At 43.3% G+C, this 25,961-nt stretch overlaps 1 protein-coding gene across 1 annotated transcript in view; it reads left to right on the top strand.

Moving 5' to 3' along the window:
- The window catches only part of ProRS-m (prolyl-tRNA synthetase 2-like protein, mitochondrial), a 147,087-nt gene that overhangs the window by 57,314 nt on the left and 63,812 nt on the right, over positions 1 to 25,961 (top strand). Inside the window, exon 5 of the mRNA XM_080283504.1 lies at positions 17,837 to 17,967. Coding sequence (XP_080139630.1) covers positions 17,837 to 17,967 — 131 coding nt within the window. The remainder of the gene's footprint in view (positions 1 to 17,836; positions 17,968 to 25,961) is intronic.

Genomic DNA, 25,961 nt, shown 5'->3' with positions numbered 1-25,961 from the left:
CAGACGTGAAAGAATTGAACTTGCTGGTGAATCTCTTGAGTGTGTGGAAGAGTTTTGTTATTTAGGAGACATGTTGTGTGCTGGAGGTGGGGCTGGAGCTAGCTCTGTGGCTAGGGTGAGAAGTGGTTGGAAGAAGTTCAGGGAGCTCTTGCCTCTCCTGACATTGAGGGGGCTCTCCCTACGTGCTAAGGGGTCTTTGTATGCAGCGTGTGTTAGGAGTGTAATGCTGTATGGCAGTGAGACCTGGGCAGTGAAGGAGGAAGACATTCGCCGGCTCAGACGTACAGAAATGACAATGATTAGGTGGATGTGCAGTGCGTCCCTGCGTCCAAGGCCTGGAGGGGCTGGGTTTACAATGGAAGAGTTGAGAGGTAGGATGGGACTGGAGTGTATTGGTGTTGTGATGAGGAGAGGTAGATTGAGGTGGTTTGGACATGTGGAGAGGATGGGGGATGATAGTTGGGTGAGGAAGGTGAGAAGTGTTAATATTGGGGGTGGGGTTATGAGGGGTAGACCGAGAAAGACATGGGACGAGGTCATTAAGTGTGACCTTAGGGTTAAGGGACTGAACAGGGAGGCTGCAATGGATCGTGCAGCATGGAGAGCCGCCATTAGGTGACCAAGGCCGACACATGCAAGCATGTTGGAGCCTTTAAAAACGAAAACGAAACGGGGTCCCTAGTCCCCTCACCCCGCCCCTTTTAGTCCCCTTTTACGACATGCAGGGAATACAGTGGCAGTATTCTTCCTGCCACAGAGGGGTGGAAAGAAATCAGTGAGAAAAAAATATACATTCAGGCTCTACAGTCAACACAACAATGAGGCTAAGTTTGGAAGGTGTAGGATGTGGGTCACGTGGGTGGGCTTGGGTCGCGGAACCCTAGCAGTGACCAACAAAAACACAGCGCACAGGTTTTAAACAAATGCAGCCATCTGGAAATCCGATACCTAAACACAGACACTGTTTCTCCTGTACACTGTGTACAGTTGAGTGATATCATTGTGTTACTGAACAATAAAGGGAGAAATTAAATGTTTGTGTTATTGTATAATTGTTACTTCCCTATGTCTTAAGTCGTGACTCTGCTGTAAGTGATTTTAAGCCGGCGTGTCAGTGACTTTACAGTATGCACAGTACACAGTATACAGTAGTAGCGTTTGTTACCATGCCCATTATATGTTGTGACATGGAACAGTACTTTATACCCTCCCTTAATACCATTTCAAGATGCAAGTCCAAGAAAAAGTCAATTTATTGGTAGGACATCAATGCTGTCATTTTTCACTAAATTGGTCATTTGACCTTCAAAGTCTCAAAAGCTTTGGTTACCTCCCGACCATTCACCTTAGTGTGTCCCACTCTACAATTAGCTACCTGTACATGTGCTCATGACTGCTCACTCATTGTTATGCTCCTTCAGCATTTAAAGATGTCTAAGTGTCCAACAATTGTATCTTTAATCTCACAGACCAGGGCAACTCACCATATCTTGTGAGAGAAAAGAAAAGGCACTGAAAAATTGAGATACAGATGGAATGCCAGTAGATTTTATTATTTTCAACAGATGTCACAAAGAATAATTTGTTATTCATTATGTGGAGATTGTCAGGCATGAAAGGATTGAACTTGCTGGTGAGTCTTTTAAGTATGTGGAAGTTTTGTTACTTGGGAGACATGTTGTGTGCTGCAGGTGGGGCTGGAATTACTTCTGTTGCTAGAGTGAGGAGTGGTTGGAAAAAGTTCTGGGAACTGTTGCCTGTCCTGACATTGAGAGGGCCCTTCCTTGTGCTAAGGGATCTTTGTATGTGGCATGTGTTAGAACTGTAATGCTGTATGGTAATGAGACCTGGGCGGTAAAGGAAGAGGACGTTTGTAGGCTGGGAACTACAGAATTGACAATAATTAGGTAGATGTGCAGTGTGTCCTTGAGTGTGAGGCCTGTGGGGCTAGGTTCATGATTGAAGAGTTGGCAGGAAGGATGGAACGGGAGTGTATTGATGTTGTGATAAGGAGGGGTAGATTGAGATGGCCTGGGCATGTGAAAAGGATGGGGGATGACAGTTGGGTGCAGAAAGTGAGAAGTGTGAATGTTTGGGGTAGGGTTGCGAGACACAGATTGAAGAAGACCAGGGACGAGGTCCAATAGTATGTCATCAGGGATAAGGAACTGAATAGGGAGGCTGCCAAAGATAGAGCAGCATAGAAAGCCACCATTTAGTGACTAAGGTCGACGCATGCAAGCATGCTGGAGCCGTCATAAATGAAATGCTTAAAAGTGAGAGTGAGATGCTTTGATGGGAATGAGTAAAAGTGCAGTAATGTTCAGATTATGTGTCATAACTTGGCCAAAGCCATGGTGGATGTTGTTGAATTTCAGATGATGACTCACTGCACCCTTCCAGTCCCTGTAGGGGGTTATAACCCCAACAAAAACTCTATATTGTACTGTATAACTATCCTGACATAGAAATGATCTATCTATAACCAGATGCCATTGTCTCATGAGGGGTGGCTGTTTGTCTTTTGAGTTAGTCGTTTTACGGGGAGGGGCACTGACCCTTCACCAACCTATTTGCTGACATGTAGGGAACAACCCGAAATAGAGCCTTCCTGATTAAGAAGCATTATATAGTTTATTATACACTATGACTGTACTGTACAAAGAGTATACAGTACTAGGTATTTGCGGTTGTCTTCAGTTTTTGTTTACCAAAGCCCTTCACAGGATTCTTTGATTATTTTCTGAGTGTCAACATTATTCAACACTTTCAAAAGAAATAAAAAACATAATGTTGACAAAGTGTCCTTTGTTTAGAATTCCTAACCACCGAAATCAGATGGATGCTCTGTATATATATATATATATATATATATATATATATATAGATAGATAGATAGATAGATAGATATAGATATATATACAGTAAAAGTCCTGTAATCTGAAAATCTGATTCGCAGGGAACCGAGGGTCTTTCGGACTACAGGTACTGTTTTTTTTTTTTTTGGACTATTGGGAGGGCCCTTTGGAAACATAAGAAATATGTACATGATCATTAAATAAGCACTTAAAATGATATGGGTTATTGTTTTACTCACTTTAATTGCATAGAAGTGTAGATGAATAGTAACAGGCAGGTACATCCAAGTCCAAGGGCAAGTCCAAGCCAGATAAAGCCCAGAGAAATTGGAAAAAATCCCAGAAAAATTCGAAAAAATCCCAGGAAAATTAGAAAAATTTCTCCTTGACAAATTCGGAGCACACTCAAACCTCGATTTAAGGGACTAAATGGTGAATCAACTTGTCCTCATACTTGAAAATTTCTGTTACTTGAAAATGTCCATTGTTTTACCACATATACAGTAAAGACAATCTTATTATGAAATGCAATGATTGTTTCACTTTTTTTACTTATTTATATGATTATGAATATTATTTTACGGGTACAGTATAAAGAAACATTTTATTGTGTATAACCTAGACATTAGGTATCACTTTTTGAATGGTCTTGTCCGTTTGTCATGTAGAATATGGAGTCCCTTAAATCCAAAATCCTTTAAATCGAGGTTTGAGTGTATTGGGATATTCGGATTATCGGTGGCCGGATCAGAGGACTTTTACTGTATATATATATATATATACAGTATATATATATCTATCTATCTATATATATTATATATATATATATATACATACATGCATACATACATACATACCTACATACAGTCATATATACACACACACACATGCACACACACACACACACATACATACAGTAAACCCTTCATAAGTCTAACTATATGGAGCTCTAGGGTAGTTCAGCTTACCGAATTTTCTGACAAACCTGGAATTGTGTATATATATATATATATATATATATACAGTACCCTTGCGTCCAACACACGTTTGTCCAGCACGATTCACGTCCAACACGGAGAGCAAATAATTAGTATTATTTAATACGATTTAATTACTGCAACATGAGTGTGTTAGCATAACACGCACAGAGCTCCGAGAAGTGGGCGAAATCCGCAGAGTTCACCTCTAGCACGATCACCCCCGGTCCAACACGGTCATACTGGACATTCCCATGATGATGATAGCCAATGAAAACTTCTGATCAAGTAGCCTTCCCCGCCTGCTATCATGACGTGATCGTGATGCCGCCCAATTAAAAACGCTTCTGCTGTCACGTGATGTTTTGTTTAAATTTCTCCCGCCACAGCGCCACTCAGTCGCATAATTCGCATTGGAAGGTGCTTTTTTCTTGGTGCATTTTCTGCCCTTGTTACTGCATTTTACCCTGCTCACGATGCCTAGGAAGCCTTCTGAGAACCCCAAGAAGCGTCAGCACCTCCCTCAGGCCACCAAACTAGAAAGCATCGAGAGGAAGAAAAAATGGGAGAGGAAAGTTGACATTGCCAAGGCCTACGACATGAATGAAGCCAACGTGAGGACCATAATAAAAAACCAAGACAAGATCCTGGCAGCTGAAGGCTATCACACGGCACTTCATACCAGGTTTGCCGAGGATACAATGGTAAATCGGAACAGTAACGTGGTAAAATTGCCGACAATACCACGGGCATTTGGAATTCATCTGGATGGATTCCTGCCAAGGATACGACGGGCAAAACAGTGTGACCAAAGCCCAGGCGACTCGACAGAGAATGTATCGTACTACAGCATTGAACATTTAGCCTGACACTGAATACATATTAATATTTTAGAATAAATATCAATCGTTTTGAAACCCTTCTCATTGACGTGCGTACCAGTTTATAAACAAAGTTGCTTCTCCTTATTCTCTACCGAGTCAGCGACAGCGATCACTTTCCACAGTCACGAGATGGGGCTATGGCAACAAGTGAGAAGCATGCACTTTGCCGAGGATTACAGAGTGCTAGGACAGGCAGAAGCAGGACCTTCCATGGCTGTGAACGAAGATAGTGATTCTGAGTGTGATTTTCGAAGGATTTATGAGGGAGGTTGAGGAGGAGCAACAGCCATTACCCGCTAGTGACACCAGCAGCCATCCTCCGGGGACCCAGTAGGACTACCTACAGCCTTGGATACCACCTTCCATTCCCAGCAAGCCCACCAACACTATCCTAAAAGGTTAGTTATCATTCATAGCACAGTACCATTTATTATAATTACAATAGTACCAATATATGTATAGGTATATGGTAGGTATTTAGGGTGACTTTTCCTAGGGTTGCTGACATAATTCATTTTTCCCTATAAGCTCTATTGTTAGTCCAACACGTTTTTGGCCCAACACGTGACCCATGCATGACAATATTACCATGCTGGATGCGAGGGTACTGTATATATATATATATATATATATATATATATATATATATATATATATATATATATATCGGGAATGTCTCGGCTTTACTCTAGCCATCATCAGCCTAAAAAATTTATCTTAGATTTACCATAGAGAATAAAAACAAATGATATTTAGATTTCTCTGTCAACATGCAAGTAAATTCATGAGAAAAAAAAAGAAAAGAAAAAAGAAATGGAATGTGCCTTACCATTTAACATATAGGTCAGCAGTCAGGTAATATGTACAGTATTGTTAAAATGTGGTCAACTATTAAAAAACTTAAAGTGCCCAACATAGTTTAAAAAGTTAAAATTTAGCTTTTAAAAATTGGAGAGGAGTGAGGTGGAGGAATCAGGTACCCAAGGTTGGCTTGTGGTGGGTGAGGAGAGTCTCTGCTACTCCTCTTGATGTGTCGTCACGAGAAGTGTGGAGAACGAAGACATGCCAAGAGGAGTAGCAGAGTCTCTCCTCGCCCACCTCCACAAGCCAACCCTGGGTGTCTGTGACTCCTCCACCTCACTACTCTACAATTTTTAAAAGCTTATTTTTAACTTTTTAAACTATTTTGGGCATTTTAAGTTTTTTAACTGTTGACCACATTTTAATAATATATATTACCTGACTGCTGACAAATAGTAAAGCACATTCCATTTTTTTTTCTTTTTTTTTTTCTTATGAATTTACTCATATGTTCACTTGATTGAGAAATCTAAATACAGTATCATTAGTTTTTATTCTCTATGGTAAATCTAAGATCAATTTTTTAGGCTGATGATAGCCGAAATGTTCCCAATAAATAAACAAGATGTTCATCCCAGAGCTGGTATTCATCTTCCTTATTAGACTTCACTTCCCACCAGGAGAAAGTATTGCTTCTTTATACTGTATGTATATATATATATATATGTGTGTGTATATATATATTGTATATATATATAATTATATATATATATATATATATATATATATATATTGTATATATATATAATTATATATATATATATATATATAATTATATATATATATATATAATTATATATATATATATATATATATATATATACAAGTGGTAGGTGGGGGCGCTCTCCATCCACTCACACGATGTAGTGCTGCTCTCGGGTGTCTGCCCTTTCCTCTCCATCCTTCTTTCCTTCCATTTTCTTCTGTCTTTCTTTCCTTCATTCTTTCCTTGTCCTTCTGCCTACGGGTGACTTTACACTCCCTCTTCTGTCTTTCTTTCCATCATTCCACTTCTTCAGCCTGTGGGTGACTCTACACTGAGTGACAAGCCAAATGGTTTCCTGTGCACCTTGAAACCATTTACAACGCTGGGTGGTAACCATATAACCAAATTTTGGCGCTTGGTGGTTTAGTGGATAATTATTGGGCTTCAATCGGATTGAGCTGGTGAAGGTTTATATCCAAGGGGTGGTTGGGGTTGATTGCTTATGTAATGCCACTCAGAGATGAGTGAGGCTGGTCACTCTCATCTTAAATGTCGGGACCAACTGCCTAGCCCCGGGCTCCTACGCTCCTCATGGGGCAGTGTAGGATTGGATGGTGGATGGATGTATATATATATATATACAGGTAAGCCCTTAATTTACGCGAACCTTTTTCACGCGATTTCGGTTATCCACAAATTTTTTGTACAATAATTAAAACATAAAATTATAGTATTCAAATAAATAATTTTAATATAAAAGAGAAATAAATAAAATATAAAAATGCCTACCTGCTACCCATGTGCATACATATATGTATGTGTCTGTGTGTGTGTGGGAGGTCAGTCTACCACGCACCACACAGTCAGTTTGAATTCGACAGTCGAACCATGCGTGACTAGCGAATTGTTATTTGTGGCTTATTTTTCTGCCTTCCTGTGATTGCTTGCCTTGTCTGCCAACATGGGGCCTAAGCGCAGTGCTAGTGATGCATGTGGTAACACACCAAAATGGACTCGTAAAGTGATGTTGCTGACAGAGAAAGTTAAAGTGTTGGACAAACTTAAGGAAGGAATGTCGGCGACAATTCTCCGTCAGGACGATTCCCGTCATTTATTTACATATCAGTTTATTTAGCAAGTACAGTACACTAGTTTTTTACTTATATGAGTTATAAAATCCCCTGAAAATTAGTTATTAAAGTATTAATCAATAATAAGTATAATTATAACCCCTGGGGTAGGGGGGTTTTCAAGAATACTCCCCCAGTATCCCTGCTTGTCGTAAAAGGCGACTAAAAGAGTTGGCGGAGGGTTAGTGCCCCTCTCCGGAAAACAACTAACTAAAAAAACAAACAAGAAGCCTCGGACAAGGACTGACCAATCGATGACGACCCAGGACCGGACAAAGGACTTGGTAATGAGTACATGGAATGTAAGAGGAGCGAATGATGAGGTGAAAGAGAGAGAGATTGTCCAGGTGCTTGAGGGTGCGAAAGTGGATGTATGTGGAATAACTGAAACAAAATGGAGAGGAGAAAGTGTGAGAGAATGGGAGTATGGATGGGGTATATGTGCAGGAGTAGGTGAGAATGAGAGGGCAAAGGAAGGAGTATGTATAGTTGTGAGTAAAAGATGGAAGAGGAGCATAAGACAGTATGGATCAGTTGGGTCAAGGATTGTGTGGGTAAAGTTGAAAGTTGGAATACAAATGTGGGCGATTGTGTGTGTGTATGCACCAACGCAAGATTGTGCTAGAAGAGTGAGAGAAGAGTTCTGGACAAATGTGGAAGTGTGCATGGAAAAGTTTGGAAGGAATGAAAGAGTGTTTTTGATTGGTGATATGAATGGTAAAGTGGGGAATGTGAAGGTAGATGGAATAGTTGGTGAGTGGGGTGTGCCTGCTGAGATAGATGAGAATGGGAGTGCGTTAGTGGACATTTGTGCTGGGAGGGGGTTGGTGATAGCCAATACCCTCTTCAGGCATAAAATGATCCACAGGTATACATGGCGAGTGATGAGAAGGGTGGGTGGTGAACTGAATGAAAGGAAGGCAATGATTGATTATGTGTGTGTGGATGAAAGGATGAGAAGATGCGTAAAGGATGCAAGAGTGTATAGAGGTTGGGGGAGTGGACTTTCTGACCACTACTTGGTGGTGGCCAGAATTAGAATGCAAGTAAGATGGAGGAATAGAAGAAGGGAAAGACGAGAGGAAGGAGTAGTTGCAAGGAGAGTGGAAAGGTTACAAGAGGATGAGAAAAAGGCAGAGTATAAGAGAGAAGTGGAGGAACGATTGGGCAAATATGAATTGGAGCAGATGGGAGACGTGGAAGGTGTGTGTAAGATATTTACAGAAAAAATATGTGCAGCATGTGATGTGGTGTGTGGAAGGAAGAGAAGACAGAGGGGGGTGCAAGGAACAGCGTGGTGTACTGAAGAGGTGAAACAGGCTGTGGCACAAAAGAAGAAAGCATACAATGAATGGATGAGAAATAGGGGCGTGGAAGAAGTTGAGAGACGGAAGAGAGAGTTATATGTGGAAAGAAAGAGAGAGGTGAAAAGATTAGTAAGAGAGAGTAAGAAGAGAGTGGATGAGGAATTTGGAAGGAATTTGAGTGTAAAGTGGAGGGACTAAGAAAATGTTCTGGAGAGAAGTGAAAAGAGTAAGACAGGGTGGAAGTGAAGTTAGCAGGGGAGTGAAAGATAAAAATGGTAGATTACTAGTGGAGAAGGGAGAAAAAGTGAACAGATGGAGAGAACACTTTAAGGAATTGTTGAACGTAGAGGATGGAAGTAATGCGAGTATAAGTGGCTGGGGAATGGCTGGGAGAAGGAGGGAGGTGAGAAGACAGGAAGAAATCAGTAGGATAGAAGTTGTGGAAGCAATGAAGAAAGTTAAATTGGGGAAAGCCCCAGGAATTGATGGAGTGTGTGGTGAAATGCTGAAGCATGGGGGAGAGATAGTAGTAGAATGGATGTGGAAGATGTGCAGATTGGCCTGGGAGGAAGGTAGAGTCCCGGAGGATTGGAAGTCAGGTATAATTATTCCCTTGTACAAAGGAAAAGGGGAAAAAGAAGTGTGTGGTAATCATAGGGGCATTTGTCTTCTTAGTATAATAGGAAAAGTGTATGGTAGGATACTTATAGACAGAGTTAGAGAAAGAACAGAGAAATTAGTTGGAGAAGAACAGGGAGGCTTTAGGAAGGGAAGAGGTTGTGTAGATCAGATATTCATTCTTAGATCTTTAGTGGAAAAATTTCTAGAGAAGGGAAGGAAGTTGTATGCAGCTTTCATGGATTTGGAGAAAGCATATGACAGGGTGGATAGACAAGGATTGTGGAAAGTGTTAAGAATATATGGAGTAGATGGGAAGTTGTTGAATGCTGTGAAGAGTATGTACGATGGTGTGAAGGCTGCAGTGCGTGTGGATGGTGAACTAAGTGAATTTTTCTCTTTGAAAGTTGGTTTGAAACAGGGATGTGTCATGTCTCCATGGTTGTTTAATCTGTACATGGATGGGGTAATAAAAGAGGTACAAGGTAGGGTAGTGGATGTTGGAGTGGCCCTGGTGAGAGAGGATAGTGTTTGGAAACTCCCTGTACTGTTGTTTGCAGATGATACTGTGTTGTTGAGTGAAGACAAAGGGGACCTACAAGGCTTGGTGGATGAGTTTGAGAGAGTGTGTAAGAAACAGAATCTAAAGGTGAATGTAGGGAAGAGTAAAGTGATGGTCTTTGAGAGAGGTGAAGTTATTGAATGTACAGCGAGGTTGGATGGTGAGGAATTGGAAAATGTGAGTACGTTTAAGTACTTGGGTAGTGTGATGAGTAAGGATGGAGGTTTGGAGGGTGAAGTGCATGAAAGGGTACAGCAGGGAAGAAAGGTTGCTGGTTCTTTGAAAGCAGTGATAAGAAACAGGGAAGTGAGCATGGAAGTGAAAAAGTTACTACATGACAGTATTGTGATACCAACTCTAACGTACGGAAGTGAAGCTTGGACATTGTTGGAAGGACACAAGTCAAGAGTGAGAGCAGTGGAAATGAGTTATTTAAGAGGAGCCTGTGGAGTCACGTGGAGAGACAGGCTGACGAATGAGGATATAAAGGAGCATTGTGGTGTGGATGTGGATGTGATAGGAAGCGTTATGAGGAACACTCTGAGGTGGTTTGGCCATGTGGAGAGGATGGAGGGTGAAAGACTGACGAAGAGAGTGTATGTGAGTGAGGTGGAGGGGGGAAGAGGGAGGGGGAGGCCGAGGATGAGATGGAGGGATGGGGTGGAGAGGTATATGAGAGAGGGGGGTGTGAGTTGGGAGCAGGGCAGTGAAATGGCGGGGGACAGGGCGACTTGGAGGCGATTTGTTTGTGGCCACCCCAAACGGGATTGAGGCGTCTGGCAATAGATAGATAGATAGAAGTATATTTATAGAATGACAGGGAATCGTCCATGTTTTGATGGTGAATTGTCTCGGAACCATGTGTTTGGGGTGAGTCAACTGTTCTTACAATAAAGAAGGCAGAATGTAGCATACGGGAGGCAGTGAGGGCTAGTGCACCAGACTGTGCTAAAGTGTCTCCACCTACGCCTGTGAACTGGCTCGGAACCGTATGTTTGGGGTGAATGAGTCAACTGTTTGGACAATAAAGAAGGCAGAATGTAGCATATGGGAGGCAGTGAGGGCTTGTGCACCAGACTGCTGAAGTGTCTCCACCTGCGCCTGTGCTTGTCAGGTTTTAGTGTTAAATTTCTTACATTTTTTTTGTTTTTCATACTCTATGCTAGTTTATAAGGTGTATGTAGTGCATAAACAGTATTATTCAGATGTAATATACTTAGTAGACATGCATAATTATGTGCACACAAGGACAGAACATATACGCGAATTTACCACATATGCGAAGGGTCTGGGAACGTAACCCTCGTGTTATATACTGGCTTGCCTGACCACTTCACCTATGTTCACCACAATAAAGTAAATAAAAGACATGTTTGTCAGTGTACAGTACTGTATTATTATATATTTTATAGAGGGAAGTCCGGATGTCACTTTTATCGGAATTTCGCATTTTTCGGAATGGCTTGGGCCCCAATTAATCCGTTATACAGTCACTACCCGTTTTACATTAATTCAGTTTACGATAATAGAAAAGTTCCACCCCAAAATCCGATTTACGATAAATTTCCTACTATAACGATTTTGCCATCGGAAAGTGCCAGGCACACAAGGTGACCGTCACTTCTCTCAGGCAAGATGGCGGCCCCAGAGTGCAGAGCATTGTTATTGTTCAGGTCCCACCACCGCTTCAAAGCCCTGTCTGTTCAATATGTTCATGTGTGCCCCCGTTATCGTCACCTCTCAGCCAAACATCGTACTACAATAGACATCGTGTAGGAGCAGGCCAACTTTACTAAAGCAAGTGTGATTACTGTATTGTGTTGTTGCAACGATTTACTGTACGTGAGTAACTCTGCCTGTACTGGTGTGATAGTGTTTCTTGTGGTGAATTACTGTATAGTACTGTGGATTTGTGTGCCCAGTGGTAAGGTCAGTGACAGTGTAGGCCCCAGTGCTATGGTTGGTGCAGGTATGGGCCCCAGTGCTAAGGTTGGTGCAGGTATGGGCCGGATTCCCTTCTCCCTAACCTGTTCCTGTCTGACTCAGAGGCTGACCACTAATGCTTGTAAGCACAGGCTGTCCCCCAGTCCCAGGGGGGACAACCACTTGGAGGTGACTTGGACCAACACAGGAAGGAATGAAGTGGGTTGTCATTTATGGTTCAGTCTTGGTTAGGTGACTTTGGGAAGTTGAGTTGACATAACCCCTCTTTTGTGATGTTTCATTCTCCCTATTTACGATAAAATCGGTATACGATAAGGTAAGACCTGATATAACCCCATCGTAAAACGAGTAGTGACTGTAGTGAGGTCTTACTTTATGTGTACTGTATATATATATATATATATATATATATATATATATATATATATATATATATACTGTATATGTGTGTTTGTGTGTGTGTATAGATATATATACAGTGAGCTTTCACATACAGCTACCACAAATTGACTTAGAACCTCCCCCACAAGGTATTAAAAAACACGGAAATCATAGTATATCACAATGTTTGTTCATGAAATGCCATTCATTAATATGAAATCATGTTTCCCATGTTTTTCAGGACCAGTTGGATGCATTTTGGCATGGAATCACTTAGATCTCTAAAGTAATCTAAGGACATTACTTTGCACCAAACATTTGTCAGTGCAGTCTTGAGGTTGTCCAGATTGGGTGTCTTCTTCCCAGTCATGATTTTCATCATTGCCCAGCAGTTTTCTATTGGATTTAGATCCGGACTGTTGCCAGGCCAGTCGAGGACATAAATCCAATTGTCCTGAAACCATTTTGTCACCTTTCTTGACTTGCAACATGGAGCTGAATCGTTCATGAAAAAGTTGCACCCATGAATAGCAAAAAAGTTTAACAAATGATCTTTCAGAACTTGAATGTACTGGCCACCATTCATCATCAAGTTTTTAGGAAGAAAGTAGAGGCTTCGCCTTCCCATTTCACCTGAGAAACACCCCCTTACCATTACTGATTGTGGGTGCTTAACAGTTGGCACTGTGTAAGCAGGGTCATATCGACTACGGGAGGCAGGGCAACGAGCCTTGAGAGAACACACTGGAATACTTGAAATGTTCTTTCACCGGAAAACATAGCTTTTCTCCACTCATCCGATGTCCAGTGTGCATACTTCTTGACAAACTGAATGTGCTGCTTCTTCATGCGGTCAGTGCGAAGCGGTTTCTTGGCTGTGGTGCGGCTTGGCAAACCCAGCTCCTTCTGCAAGCGGTGTTGGATAGTTCGAATTGAGATGTCTTGTAACAGCTGGGGATGCATTCTCTTCAATTCTGCTGGTATCAGTCGAGGATTTTTTATTACTTCCCTCTTCAGAAGCATATCTGTACCTCTGGAAGTCGTCCTTTTCTTTCCACTGCCATATTTGCGCTCTAGTACAACATCATGTGGCAGGCCACGCGCTGCAACAAGAATCTTCATGACGTTCTACTTTGCGCATCCAGTACGTTCACTATCTATCTATCTATCTATTGCCAGACGCCTCAATCCCGTTTGGGGTGGCCACAAACAAATCGCCTCCAAGTCGCCCTGTCCCCCGCCATTTCACTCCCCTGCTCCCAACTCACACCCCCCTCTCTCATGTACCTCTCCACCCCATCTCTCCATCTCATCCTCGGCCTCCCCCTCCCTCTTTCCCCCTCCACCTCACTCACATACACTCTCTTCATCAGTCTTTGACCCTCCATCCTCTCCACATGGCCAAACCACCTCAGAGTGTTCCTCATAACGCTTCCTATCACATCCACATCAACACCACAACGCTCCTTTATATCCTCATTCGTCAGCCTGTCTCTCCATGTGACTCCACAGGCTCCTCTTAAATAACTCATTTCCACGGCTCTCACTCTTGACTTGTGTCCTTCCAACAACGTCCAAGCTTCACTTCCGTACGTTAGAGTTGGTATCACAATACTGTCATGTAGTAACTTTTTCACTTCCATGCTCACTTCCCTGTTTCTTATCACTGCTTTCAAAGAACCAGCAACTTTTCTTCCCTGCTGTACCCTTTCAAGCACTTCAAGTACGTTTACAAATCATGTTAATAGGGACATTATCCTGCCTCCCTGCAATTATACGGCCCCTCTCATCCCTTGAGCAGTACTTTCCAGGCATGACAACTTGACTCCAGGAAAATAACAGGGCAAACAGTAATGCATTCGAAAAAGGAGGGAGGTGCAAGCTTGGAGCAATGGGAACATATACTCCTTCTGAGCAAGCATTGACGTGCTGAGTGTTTCATCACCTCCCGCCAGCTTCAGAGGAGTTACCAGTTACTTCTTGCCCGCAAAATTCACTTGGTAGAGGTGGAAACATAAAGCAAAGACAGACAACTCTCCCATAGCAATTCTGTGTGTAGGTCCTAAATCAATTTGCGGTTGGTGTAATGTGCAAATTTTGTCCCCGGATGGTCTTGCTTTATGTGCTTTCCGCGTTACAGGGCCACATGTTTACATGTTAAAAGGGTTTCATGGTGCCAAAGCTAGCCCGAAGTTCACTCCTTGGGGCAATTTTGAGGGATTTTTCCCAGGTCATTTACCTACCTAATAAGGACTTTATTACATACAAACACTGTAAGATTCTTCACCTTGAATTGCAGAGGTTGTGGGCTTGCTGGGGGGAGGGAAGGAGGGGTTCCGAGGAAGGGTAGGACTCCTACCGGTCCCCAGCACGGTCCTCTTTCCACTCTGGCTCCATAGAGTCCAAATCTGAGGAAGAAGGTAATTTCTGAATATCCACAATCCTCGCTTGCAAATCTTCTGCCTCCAGCACAACCCTTCAGATTCGAGGTCACCCACAGACATAGCATCTTCCTCTGGCTCTTATCACTATGGCATCTGTCAAGGACAAAAGTACCAGGTGAGTAGAGACTGGTAGTGTTGGATTTTCTCTTGCCCTAGCTCTTCATGTGGTCGCATTGCATTCAACACAGTGAGTAGCATATCAGCCTTTTGAACCTCATCCACTTCATTAGCCATGGATGGCTTCCTTGAGCACATCTGCACCTGCCAAGGCATTATTTACTTGAGCCATGGTCATAACTGGTGCCGTGGTTCATGCCCCGGCCTGATTCCCCTGCTCCTCTGCCTCACGATTTCCCTGTCCAGCTCGTCAGTGCATTGCATGTTGTCCTTGGGTGTCGTGTTGTTGGGCTGGGTCAGGTGTCAAAAAAAGAAAAGGAAAAGGAGAAAAAAGAAAGCAAAGATAACACGCAGCACATGTGCAGCCAGAGCGAAGGGAGAGGGTAGGTCCAACTGGGGCAGGAATGCTCAGTGGACTGTGGTGACACCCTTCGCAGACACGTGACAGCCATACATCACAGGCATACGTCACAGGCTGATGCAACCCGCGCTATGACTATTGCTGCCTGCGTTATGTTTGTTCCCACCGTGATATGACCAATTTTTTCACGTAATGACTGTTTAAACTATAATCTGTGGCCTCAGGCTGTGTAATCCATATCGTCGGTTTTCGAAAAAATGGGCAGATTTTTTCACCTGCATTATATATGTCATTTTTGCATTTTGACCATTTACTGGCCTCAAAAATTGCCTTCCGTGTTAAGTGAGGTTTCGCACTCATATCGCACATTAAGTAAGAGCGGACTGTATTCCCAGTATATCATCATTATTATCTGGACCTCCTTTCCCACCCTAGGGCAGGGTGAGGAGTAGCAACATCCAGACATCCCAATTTTGCCCAGTCCAATGGGCCACTCTTCCATTCAATCATCATTCAAGCCCCTGGAATCCTGGCTTTATCTGATATGCCAAAAAAATTTAACCACATTCTGTAGCTTCACATAAATGTAGCCGATAGAGTCAGTTGGAACACCGTCACATAAAAAAGGGGTGCCAAATCCCTGATCATGCACTTCTTCTCACAACATTCATCCAGCCAGCTCAGTCCCTTGTAGGTCTCCTAACCTCACCGACTTCCATTCCTCTCTTCCTCACACACTCATCCACCATATCTCTCCACCTTCTCCTTGGCCTGCCTCACGTCCTCCCCCTTTCAGATTCGCCCAGATATACTGTTCTCACCACTCTGTTGTTATCCATTCTCTCCACGTGTCCGTACCGTCTCAGTACACTCTCTTCGATTCTGGTGTCCACAGACATCTTCACTCCGCATCTTTCACAAATCACATTATTCCTTATCCTATCCATTCTCTGTAACTCCACATACATTCCTCAGCAGTCCCATCTCTGCTGCTTTCACTCTTGACTATACTTTTCATGCCACACCATAGTCACATACCATTATGTTAAAATTGACACTAACACTCTCATGTAAGCCTTGTGCAGCTGCTACACTCAAGCCTCTGTTTCTTATCAAGACCTTCATAGCACCAGCTACTTTCCTTCCTTGTGTCACTCTACTTTCCTCTTCTTTTTTGCACATTTTCCTCTTTTTTGTCACTGTACCCAGGTGTTTGAACTCTCTCACCAATTCCAGTCTCTCCATTCACTGCAACATCACACTGGGAGTCACCTTCTCATTCGATTACCATCATTTTACTCTTTTCTTCATTTAAACTCAAGGTACACTGCTCACAGACATCAGCAGAACTCTGCACTAGTCTACCAAGTTCTTGTCCAGTATTTGCAAGTGGTATGTGGTAGGTGGGGGCGCTCACCATCCACTCACTCGATGTAATGCTGCTGTCGGTTGCCTGCCCTTTCCTCTCCTCCATCCTTCATTCCTTCCATCCTCTTCTGTCTTCCTTTACTTCATTCTTTCCTTGTCCTTCTGCCTACGGGTAACTTTACACCTCCTCTTCTGTTTTACTTTCCTTCATTCTTTCCTCTTCCTTCTGCCTGTGAGTGACTATACACTGAGTGACAAGCCAAATGGTTTCCTGTACACCAGGATACCATTTACTATGCTGGGTGGTAACCATATAACCAAATTTTGGCACCTGGTGGTTTAGTGAGTAATTATTGCTCTCCAATCGGATTGAGCTGGTGAAGGTTTATATCCAAGGGATGGTTGGGGTTGATTGCTCATGTAATGCCACTCAGGGATGAGTGAGGCTGGTCACTCTCATCTTAAATGTCGGGACCAACCTCTTAGCCCCAGGCTCCTACGCTCCTCATGGGGCAATGTAGGATTGGATTATGGATGGATGGATGGATCCACACATCCACAACCACTTCTAAAGGCACCCTCATCACTCAATAGGACTTCTGATCTCACTCTTATTTCCTTTATAACAGTTCCTCCATATACCTCCCTACAACACTCAGTAAACTTATGCCACAATAATTCTTGCACTCACTTCACCTACCTTTATTTTTATACATGGGTACAGTCACAGCCTTTTTCCACTCTGCTGGTACAGTTTCACTCGTCCATGCCTTCTTACGTATCTCCAACAACACGTCATTCTGTTTTCTCCAGTACAATTAATCATCTCTGCATACACCTCATCAACCCCAGCTGCTTTCCCATTTTTCAGCTGCATCACAGCATTCTTCACCTGTGTGAGTGTCATGTTTCCTGGCACTGCATTCCTTCTCTGTACACTTCCAAAACCATTCATGTTATCAATTGCTTTGCACTCTCCATTCCCATTCATCAGGCTTTTATATAACCTCACAGAAATCACTAAAACCGATATGTATAAAGTGGCTAGGCATGAAACAAGTTGAAGGTATGAGCATGCAAGTTATTAAAAAAAAAAAAAAAAAAATCATGCAAAATATATACAGTACAGTATATATATTCAGCCTGTTTGCGGTTGTCGTATTAGGACTTTACATAGCAGGACCTGAAACAGAAAAAAGAAGAGATCATCTATAGGTATTATTATTATAGCATAGTTTTTTGTCCTGTTAGACACGTTGTTTTGCAGAGAAAACATTAAGTGAATAATCTACAGTACAATATATTCTTCCATTCTCAGACTCATGAAGAGGCAGTTGCAAACTTGTTATCAGATGTACAGCAGCTGTCCTTCAGAGAGTTACCTCTCCGCCTCTACCAGATCTCCAGCAAGTTTCGTGATGAAATAAACCCACGTTTTGGTTTGTTAAGGTAATTTTTTTGGTGTACCATACTCGTTAGCAAACTTTTTACCTTTGCCAGCACAGTTGGAGAGAGGTCATGTATATACCCATGTCTGTCTGTGTGTCTGTTTGTGAACAAAATATCACAAAAACCAGCCAGATTTCAGTGAAATGTGGTGGATATGTGGGTGGTGGCTCAAGGAAGAACTGATTGCATTTTGAGGTGGATCAGGATGCAAATGCAAATATAAAACAGTAGATATTATTGGGATAGATATACTCCATTCCATTCCATCATCCAATCCTATGTTGCCCCAAGAGGAGCGTAGAAGCCTGAGACTAGGCAAATTAGTCCTGACATTTAAGATGTAAGTGACCAGCCTCATTCATCCCTGAGTGGCATTACATGAGCAGTAAACCCTAACCACCCCTTGGGTATGAACCTACATAGGCTCAATCCGATTGGAGTGCCTTATTTACCCACAAAACCACCAGACGCCATAATTTGGTTATATGGTTACCACCCAGCGTAGTAACAGGAAACCACTTGGCTTGTCACTCAGTGTAGTCACCCATAGGCAGAAGGAAGAGGAAAGAATGAAGAAAAGAAAGACAGAAGAGGGAGTGTAAAGTCACCTGTAGGTAGAAGGAAGAGAAATGAATGAAGGAAAGAAAGAATAGGAAGGAAGGAAGAGAGGAAAGGTCAGGCACCTAAAGCAGCACTACATCAAGTGAGTGGATAAATGTAAAAATATTATGCACTCTCTGAGATTGTGTAAAAGAACAGATTAGACCGTGGGATTAATTGACCACATGGGACCATAGCTGTTAGAATTATTAACAACATTGCCGTTACAAATAAACTACTTCCCCTGCAAGTAAGAAGGAATGTTGCCTCCCATGCATTATTTAACTTACAATACTGTAGAAAAGCAGTACAGCAAATATTTAACAAACAAATAAAAAAGGTAATATTCTGACGCCTATCAGAAAACTGGTTATAAGACTTTATTTCTTGCTTGAACGTTATTTAATAATACTTTAACAGGCACATATACTTACCAGAACAGTACTGTAAATATTTAACTTACAAATACAGCACTAAGGAAAAGCAGTACAGCGAATCACATCATGTGATCAAAACAAACCATGCGTGCTGAGCTGATGTTCGAAGATTTGGCCTTTCAAAGGCCTCTCTTGCATAAATTTATAGTTTTCATAATGGTTCTCTAATCTTAAGTTGTCTTATACGTATCCCAGCACTAACCGTGTATAATTGCGAGCGTGTTCGGCGAGAACGTATTCGGGGCAAGTTTACTGTACATATATATATATATGTAATATATATACATATATATATCTATCTATCTATCTATTGCCAGACGCCGCAATCCTGTTTGGGGTGGCCACAAACAAATCGCCTCCAAGTCGCCCTGTCCCCCGCCATTTCACTGCCCTGCTCCCAACTCACACCCCCCTCTCTCATATACCTCTCCACCCCATCCCTCCATCTCATCCTCGGCCTCCCCCTCCCTCTTCCCCCTTCCCCCCTCCACCTCACTCACATACACTCTCTTCGTCAGTCTTTCACCCTCCATCCTCTCCACATGGCCAAACCACCTCAGTGTGTTCCTCATAACGCTTCCTATCACATCCACATCAACACCACGACACTCCTTTATATCCTCATTCGTCAGCCTGTCTCTCCACGTGACTCCACAGGCTCCTCTTAAATAACTCATTTCCACTGCTCTCACTCTTGACTTGTGTCCTTCCAATAATGTCCAAGCTTCACTTCCGTACGTTAGAGTTGGTATCACAATACTGTCATGTAGTAACTTTTTCACTTCCATGCTCACTTCCCTGTTTCTTATCACTGCTTTCAAGGAACCAGCAACCTTTCTTCCCTGCTGTACCCTTTCAAGCACTTCACCCTCCAAACCTCCATCCTTACTCATCACACTACCCAAGTACTTAAACGTACTCACATTTTCCAATTCCTCACCATCCAACCTCGCTGTACATTCACTAACTTCACCTCTCTCAAAGACCATCACTTTACTCTTCCCTACATTCACCTTTAGATTCCGTTTCTTACACACTCTCTCAAACTCATCCACCAAGCCTTGCAGCTCCCCTTCGTCTTCACTCAACAACACAGTATCATCTGCAAACAACAGTACAGGGAGTTTCCAAACACTATCCTCTCTCACCAGGGCCACTCCAACATCCACTACCCTACCTTGTACCTCTTTTATTACCCCATCCATGTACAGATTGAACAACCATGGAGACATGACACATCCCTGTTTCAACCCAACTTTCAAAGAGAAAAATTCACTTAGTTCACCATCCACACGCACTGCAGCCTTCGCACCATCGTACATACTCTTCACAGCATTCAACAACTTCCCATCTACTCCATATATTCTTAACACTTTCCACAATCCTTGTCTATCCACCCTGTCATATGCTTTCTCCAAATCCATGAAAGCCGCATACAACTTCTTTCCCTTCTCTAGAAACTTTTCCACTAAAGATCTAAGAATGAATATCTGATCTACACAACCTCTTCCCTTCCTAAAGCCTCCCTGTTCTTCTCCAACTAATTTCTCTGTTCTTTCTCTAACTCTGTCTATAAGTATCCTACCATACACTTTTCCTATTATACTAAGAAGACAAATGCCCCTATGATTACCACACACTTCTTTTTCCCCTTTTCCTTTGTACAAGGGAATAATTATACCTGACTTCCAATCCTCCGGGACTCTACCTTCCTCCCAGGCCAATCTGCACATCTTCCACATCCATTCTACTACTATCTCTCCCCCATGCTTCAGCATTTCACCGCACACTCCATCAATTCCTGGGGCTTTCCCTGATTTAACTTTCTTCATTGCTTCCACAACTTCTATCCTACTGATTTCTTCCTGTCTTCTCACCTCCCTCCTTCTCCCAGCCATTCCCCAGCCACTTATACTCGCATTACTTCCATCCTCTACGTTCAACAATTCCTTAAAGTGTTCTCTCCATCTGCTCACTTTTTCTCCCTTCTCCACTAGTAATCTACCATTTTTATCTTTCACTCCCCTGCTAACTTCACTTCCACCCTGTCTTACTCTTTTTCACTTCTCTCCAGAACATTTTCTTACAGTCCCTCCACTTTACACTCAAATTCCTTCCAAATTCCTCATCCACTCTCTTCTTACTCTCTCTTACTAATCTTTTCACCTCTCTCTTTCTTTCCACATATAACTCTCTCTTCTGCCTCTCAACTTCTTCCACGCCCCTATTTCTCATCCATTCATTGTATGCTTTCTTCTTTTGTACCACAGCCTGTTTCACCTCTTCAGTCCACCACGCTGTTCCTTGCACCCCCGTCCGTCTTCTCTTCCTTCCGCACACCACATCACATGCTGCACATATTTCTTCTGTAAATATCTTACACACACCTTCCACATCTCCCATCTGCTCCAATTCATATTTGCCCAAGCGTTCCTCCACTTCTCTCTTATACTCTGCCTTTTTCACATCCTCTTGTAACCTTTCCACTCTCCTTGCAATTACTCCTTCCTCTCATCTTTCCCTTCTTCTATTCCTCCATCTTACTTGCATTCTAATTCTGGCCACCACCAAGTAGTTGTCAGAAAGTCCACTCCCCCAACCTCTATACACTTTTGCATCCTTTACACATCTTCGCATCCTTTCATCCACACACACATAATCAATCATTGCCTTCCTTTCATTCAGTTCACCACCCACCCTTCTCATCACTCGCCATGTATACCTGTGGTTCATTTTATGCCTGAAGAGGGTATTGGCTATCACCAACCCCCTCCCAGCACAAATGTCCACTAACGCACTCCCATTCTCATCTATCTCAGCAGGCACACCCCACTCACCAACTATTCCATCCACCTTCACATTCCCCACTTTACCATTCATATCACCAATCAAAAACACTCTCTTATTCCTTTCAAACTTTTCCATGCACACTTCCACATTTGTCCAGAACTCTTCTCTCACTCTTCTAGCACGATCTTGCGTTGGTGCATATACACACACAATCGCCCACATTTGTATTCCAACTTTCAATTTTACCCACACAATCCTTGACCCAACTGATCCATACTGTCTTATGCTCCTCTTCCATCTTTTACTCACAATTATACATACTCCTTCCTTTGCCCTCTCATTCTCACCTACTCCTGCACATATACCCCATCCATATTCCCATTCTCTCACACTTTCTCCTCTCCATTTTGTTTCAGTTATATATATATATATATATATATATATATATATATATATACTGTATGTATATGTAATCCCTCTAATATCCGAATGCCCAATATCCGAACATCCCGACTAACCGGACATAATCGTCCCGGAATCCAATATTCCCAAAATGGTCCGAAAACCGCAAAAAATTTGAAAAAAAAAAAATAAAAAGATTTTTCCCGCCCGTAATTTGAACTTTGCGCGCGGGGCGCGGGACAGCTTTGTTGTGATGTGTCATTCCTCCGATGTCCGCTAGAGCGCCCCTGCATCCTCCCCACTTTCCGCTTGTCTCTTGTCGCGAGTGAATGCTCGTCGTCATGGCTGCCCACGTGCTAGCTTTTGTGGTGGTGCCTTACCTGCTGCAGGCACTCCTGCTGTTCTCGTGCCTCTCCGTGTGTGTGATGATGGCCACGCCGCCTAAGAAGAGGAAGAGAGTGGTGTTGACTCTGGAGGAGAAGCGGGAGATATTGGAAAATGTAGATGCGGGGTGGTGGTCTTCATGCATCCTCCGCGAGTTCAACCTGGCCTGATCTACTTTGTTTGATATTAAGAGATCCTGAGACAAACTCATGCAGTACACGGCTGACTTCTCGTCGAGAAGCAAACGCAACGTGGAGAGGAAGGTGATGTTTACTCCCTAGTTTGCTAAAGTCGACTGCTCCACGTTGATTTGGTATCGACAGCAACTTGCTGCTGGTGTGATGGTACTGGTACGGAGGTGAAGGCTGCTGCTGAGAAGTTCGGCAGGCTTCACGATGCCCTAGACTTTAAGGCATCCGAGGGTTGGCTCTTTGCCTTTAAGTTACGGCATGGCCTTACCAACCGTAAGGCTCATGACGAAGCTTTGGACGCTAACGAGGATGGAGTTGAAGAGTTTCGGCTTAAGGTGAAGGGCTTGATCGACAGGGAGGGCCTCACTCTCGGTCAAGTCTACAACGCTGATGAAACTGGTTTATTCTGTCGCTCTTTGCCAACGAACACTCTAGCCGAGGAGACAGAGAAGCGTGTACCTGTCCGCAAGCTCTCCAAGGAACGGATATCTGCTTTGTGTTGTGCCAATGCTAACGGCATGCACTGGCTTAAGCCCATTATTGTTGGCCGAGCAAAGCAGCCTCGGTGTCTTCGTGGGGTGATGGATGTCCTTCCTGTTGTCTGGTACCATTCTTTGAAGGCATGGTTCACAGCCCAGATCTTCAAAGACTGGTTCCACCGCCATTTTGTCAAGGAGGTCATACATTACCAGACGGAGAAACTGGGAATCCCTCGCGACCAGGTAAAGGCCCTTCTTCTCCTCGACAATGCACCTGCCCCCCCGTGCGACAAGGACTTGGTGGCTGAGAATGGCCGCATTAGGTGCATGTTTCTGCCACTTAATACAACTGCTCTTATCCAACCAATGGACCAAGGAGTGATCGTGGCAACAAAGAGGCTGTACTGAAGGAAGTTCCTGGATGAGGTGATGGTTGTTCTCGAGGACGAGGATGAGCGCAGGGAGGGACAGGACACGCGAGGCCAGCGGACTTTGGAAAACCTTCGCCGCTACAACATCAAGTCTGCAATCTACAACTGGGCCAGTGCATGGAAGGAAATCTCTGTCAAGACTCTGGAAAATGGTTGGTCTCATCTGCTTCTCGGAACGGATGTGGAGTAAGATTTCCTAGGTTTTGACGTGGATGACATCCATGCACGTCTACGTATACATGGCGACGATGTTGATGTGGACGACGTGCATGAGTGGTTGGATGACAGCGAGGGCGATCCTGGGTATCAGACCCTGTCTGATATCGAGATCGCATCTTCAGTTGCAGGTGTCAGTACCCAGCTTGAAGATTCCAACAAGGACGGCGACGATGATGCGGACTCCTCTCAGCATGACACAACTCCAGTCATCCCCAAGCTTAGCGCACTCCGGGAACACCTAGAGTTCGTTCTAGACTACCTGGAACACCCGGACTGCGACAGGGAGATGGGGCCCTTGGGACTTGTGGAGGAAGTGCGTGCTTTCAGGCAGTGCATCATTAATTGTCAAAATCGTCGCTCCTCGCGTCAATCAATGATTGACAGTTTTTTCAGGCCCGTGACCCCCGCTGTGCCCAGCCCTGGCTCCATTCTGTTGCCTCCCCAAGACAGGCCCTCATGCTTCGAGCCACAGCCCAGCACATCAGCCACAGTGGAGTCACCGCTCGACCTGAGTTTGCGTCTATCTTCAGAGTCGTCAACAGTGGGTACGCCATCACCACGACCCAGCGACGCACCCCTAGGTCACCTGCCAGCAATACTCTCGGACTCTGACAGTGAATAGATGCCAAGAACTTCTCCACTAGACCACACGGGAATTTACAGTGTTGTGCAGTGAAAAAAACAGTGCATCATTTAAGGATATACAGTTGTGAGTGAAAAGACAAACAATTTTTGACTAAATTTAATGTAAATAAACGTATGTGTTTTTGCTTTAGAAAATGGTTATAAGAGTGGAAAGACTTAAAGTGCAGAGTGCAACACTTATTAAGTTACAATGGAGCATAAGTTAGATAAGAGGGCGCACTGTGAAGAGAATGGACTTCTGAGTGCGAATGACTAAGTTCAGTGCAAGACTTCATGAACAGTGTACTGCAAGTGCTTCAGGAAATCCCTCTTACTGTCAGAGTCTGACAGGAGGCGGTTATTCATCGAGATGGCCATGGATTTACAGTAAGTAGGCAGAATGTTTCATACTGTACTCTACTGTATTTTCCATACTATACTTACCTCAAACACCTCATTTCACTCTTTTATGTCTCTTATTGGTGTGAATGAGGTGCTATGCATGTGCAGTAGGGAGGTGTTTTTCTGAGTTAGGCTAGGTTAGGGTCCATAACTACCAGTCCAGGAGCCAGGGACATGTAAGTACCCAGAATGTTGAATATTGTATGAACCTACCTCAAAAACCTCATTTTATGCTTCTTTTGCATTTATTTCAATCTTTTATGTCCCATATTGGTGTGATTTGGGTCTTAAATAGGTGCTATGCATGTCCAGAGGGAGTTGTATAGGTGTTTTTCTGAATTAGGGTCCATAAGTACAAGTCCAGAAACTGGGGCCCACTATCCGGACCTGCCTATGGCTCTATTACGTCGGATATTGGAGAGATTACTGTATATGTATATATATACAGTATATATATATATATATATATATATATATATATATATACAGTACTCGACAAAAGTATTGCACACCCGGCACCCCTCCTACGAAACAAACCTTCAACATTGGAAAAACATGTAAATAATGCATTATAATTACCTTTAATGCTTGGTAGGGTTTCCTTTGCGCTTCTTCACGGACCTGAGACGTCGTGGAAGTGAAAGGGCAGGATTCCCCAGGTGCTGGAGTGATATACTGTACTTGCCCAGGACTCACGAATGCCTGCTTCCAGCTTAGGCATAGAGCTCACGTCCTTCCCTTGGAGATTCTTCTTTACGAGGTACCAGAGGTTTTCTATCGGGTTGATGTTTGGGCTATTGCCTGGCCAGTCTTTCATGAAGGAGTCCTTACAGTCACGAAGCCAGTTGGTGACAGATTTGGCTTAATGAGCAGGTGCACCGTCCTGCTGAAACACTCGTGCACCTGTGAGCTCGAAGGACTAAAGTAAATGATCACAAAGCAGCTCCAGGTAAACGTCCTGATTCACTCTGCAGTTCCTGGGAAGCACAACAAGCTTCCCCAAGCCCTTACCAGAGAAACAACCCCATATCATTA

Source organism: Coenobita brevimanus, chromosome 97 (genome assembly GCF_032717465.1).
Source record: "Coenobita brevimanus isolate Jiangsu-jjx chromosome 97, ASM3271746v2, whole genome shotgun sequence".
NCBI lineage: Eukaryota > Metazoa > Arthropoda > Malacostraca > Decapoda > Coenobitidae > Coenobita > Coenobita brevimanus.
This window is presented reverse-complemented; position numbering and strand designations above follow the sequence as displayed.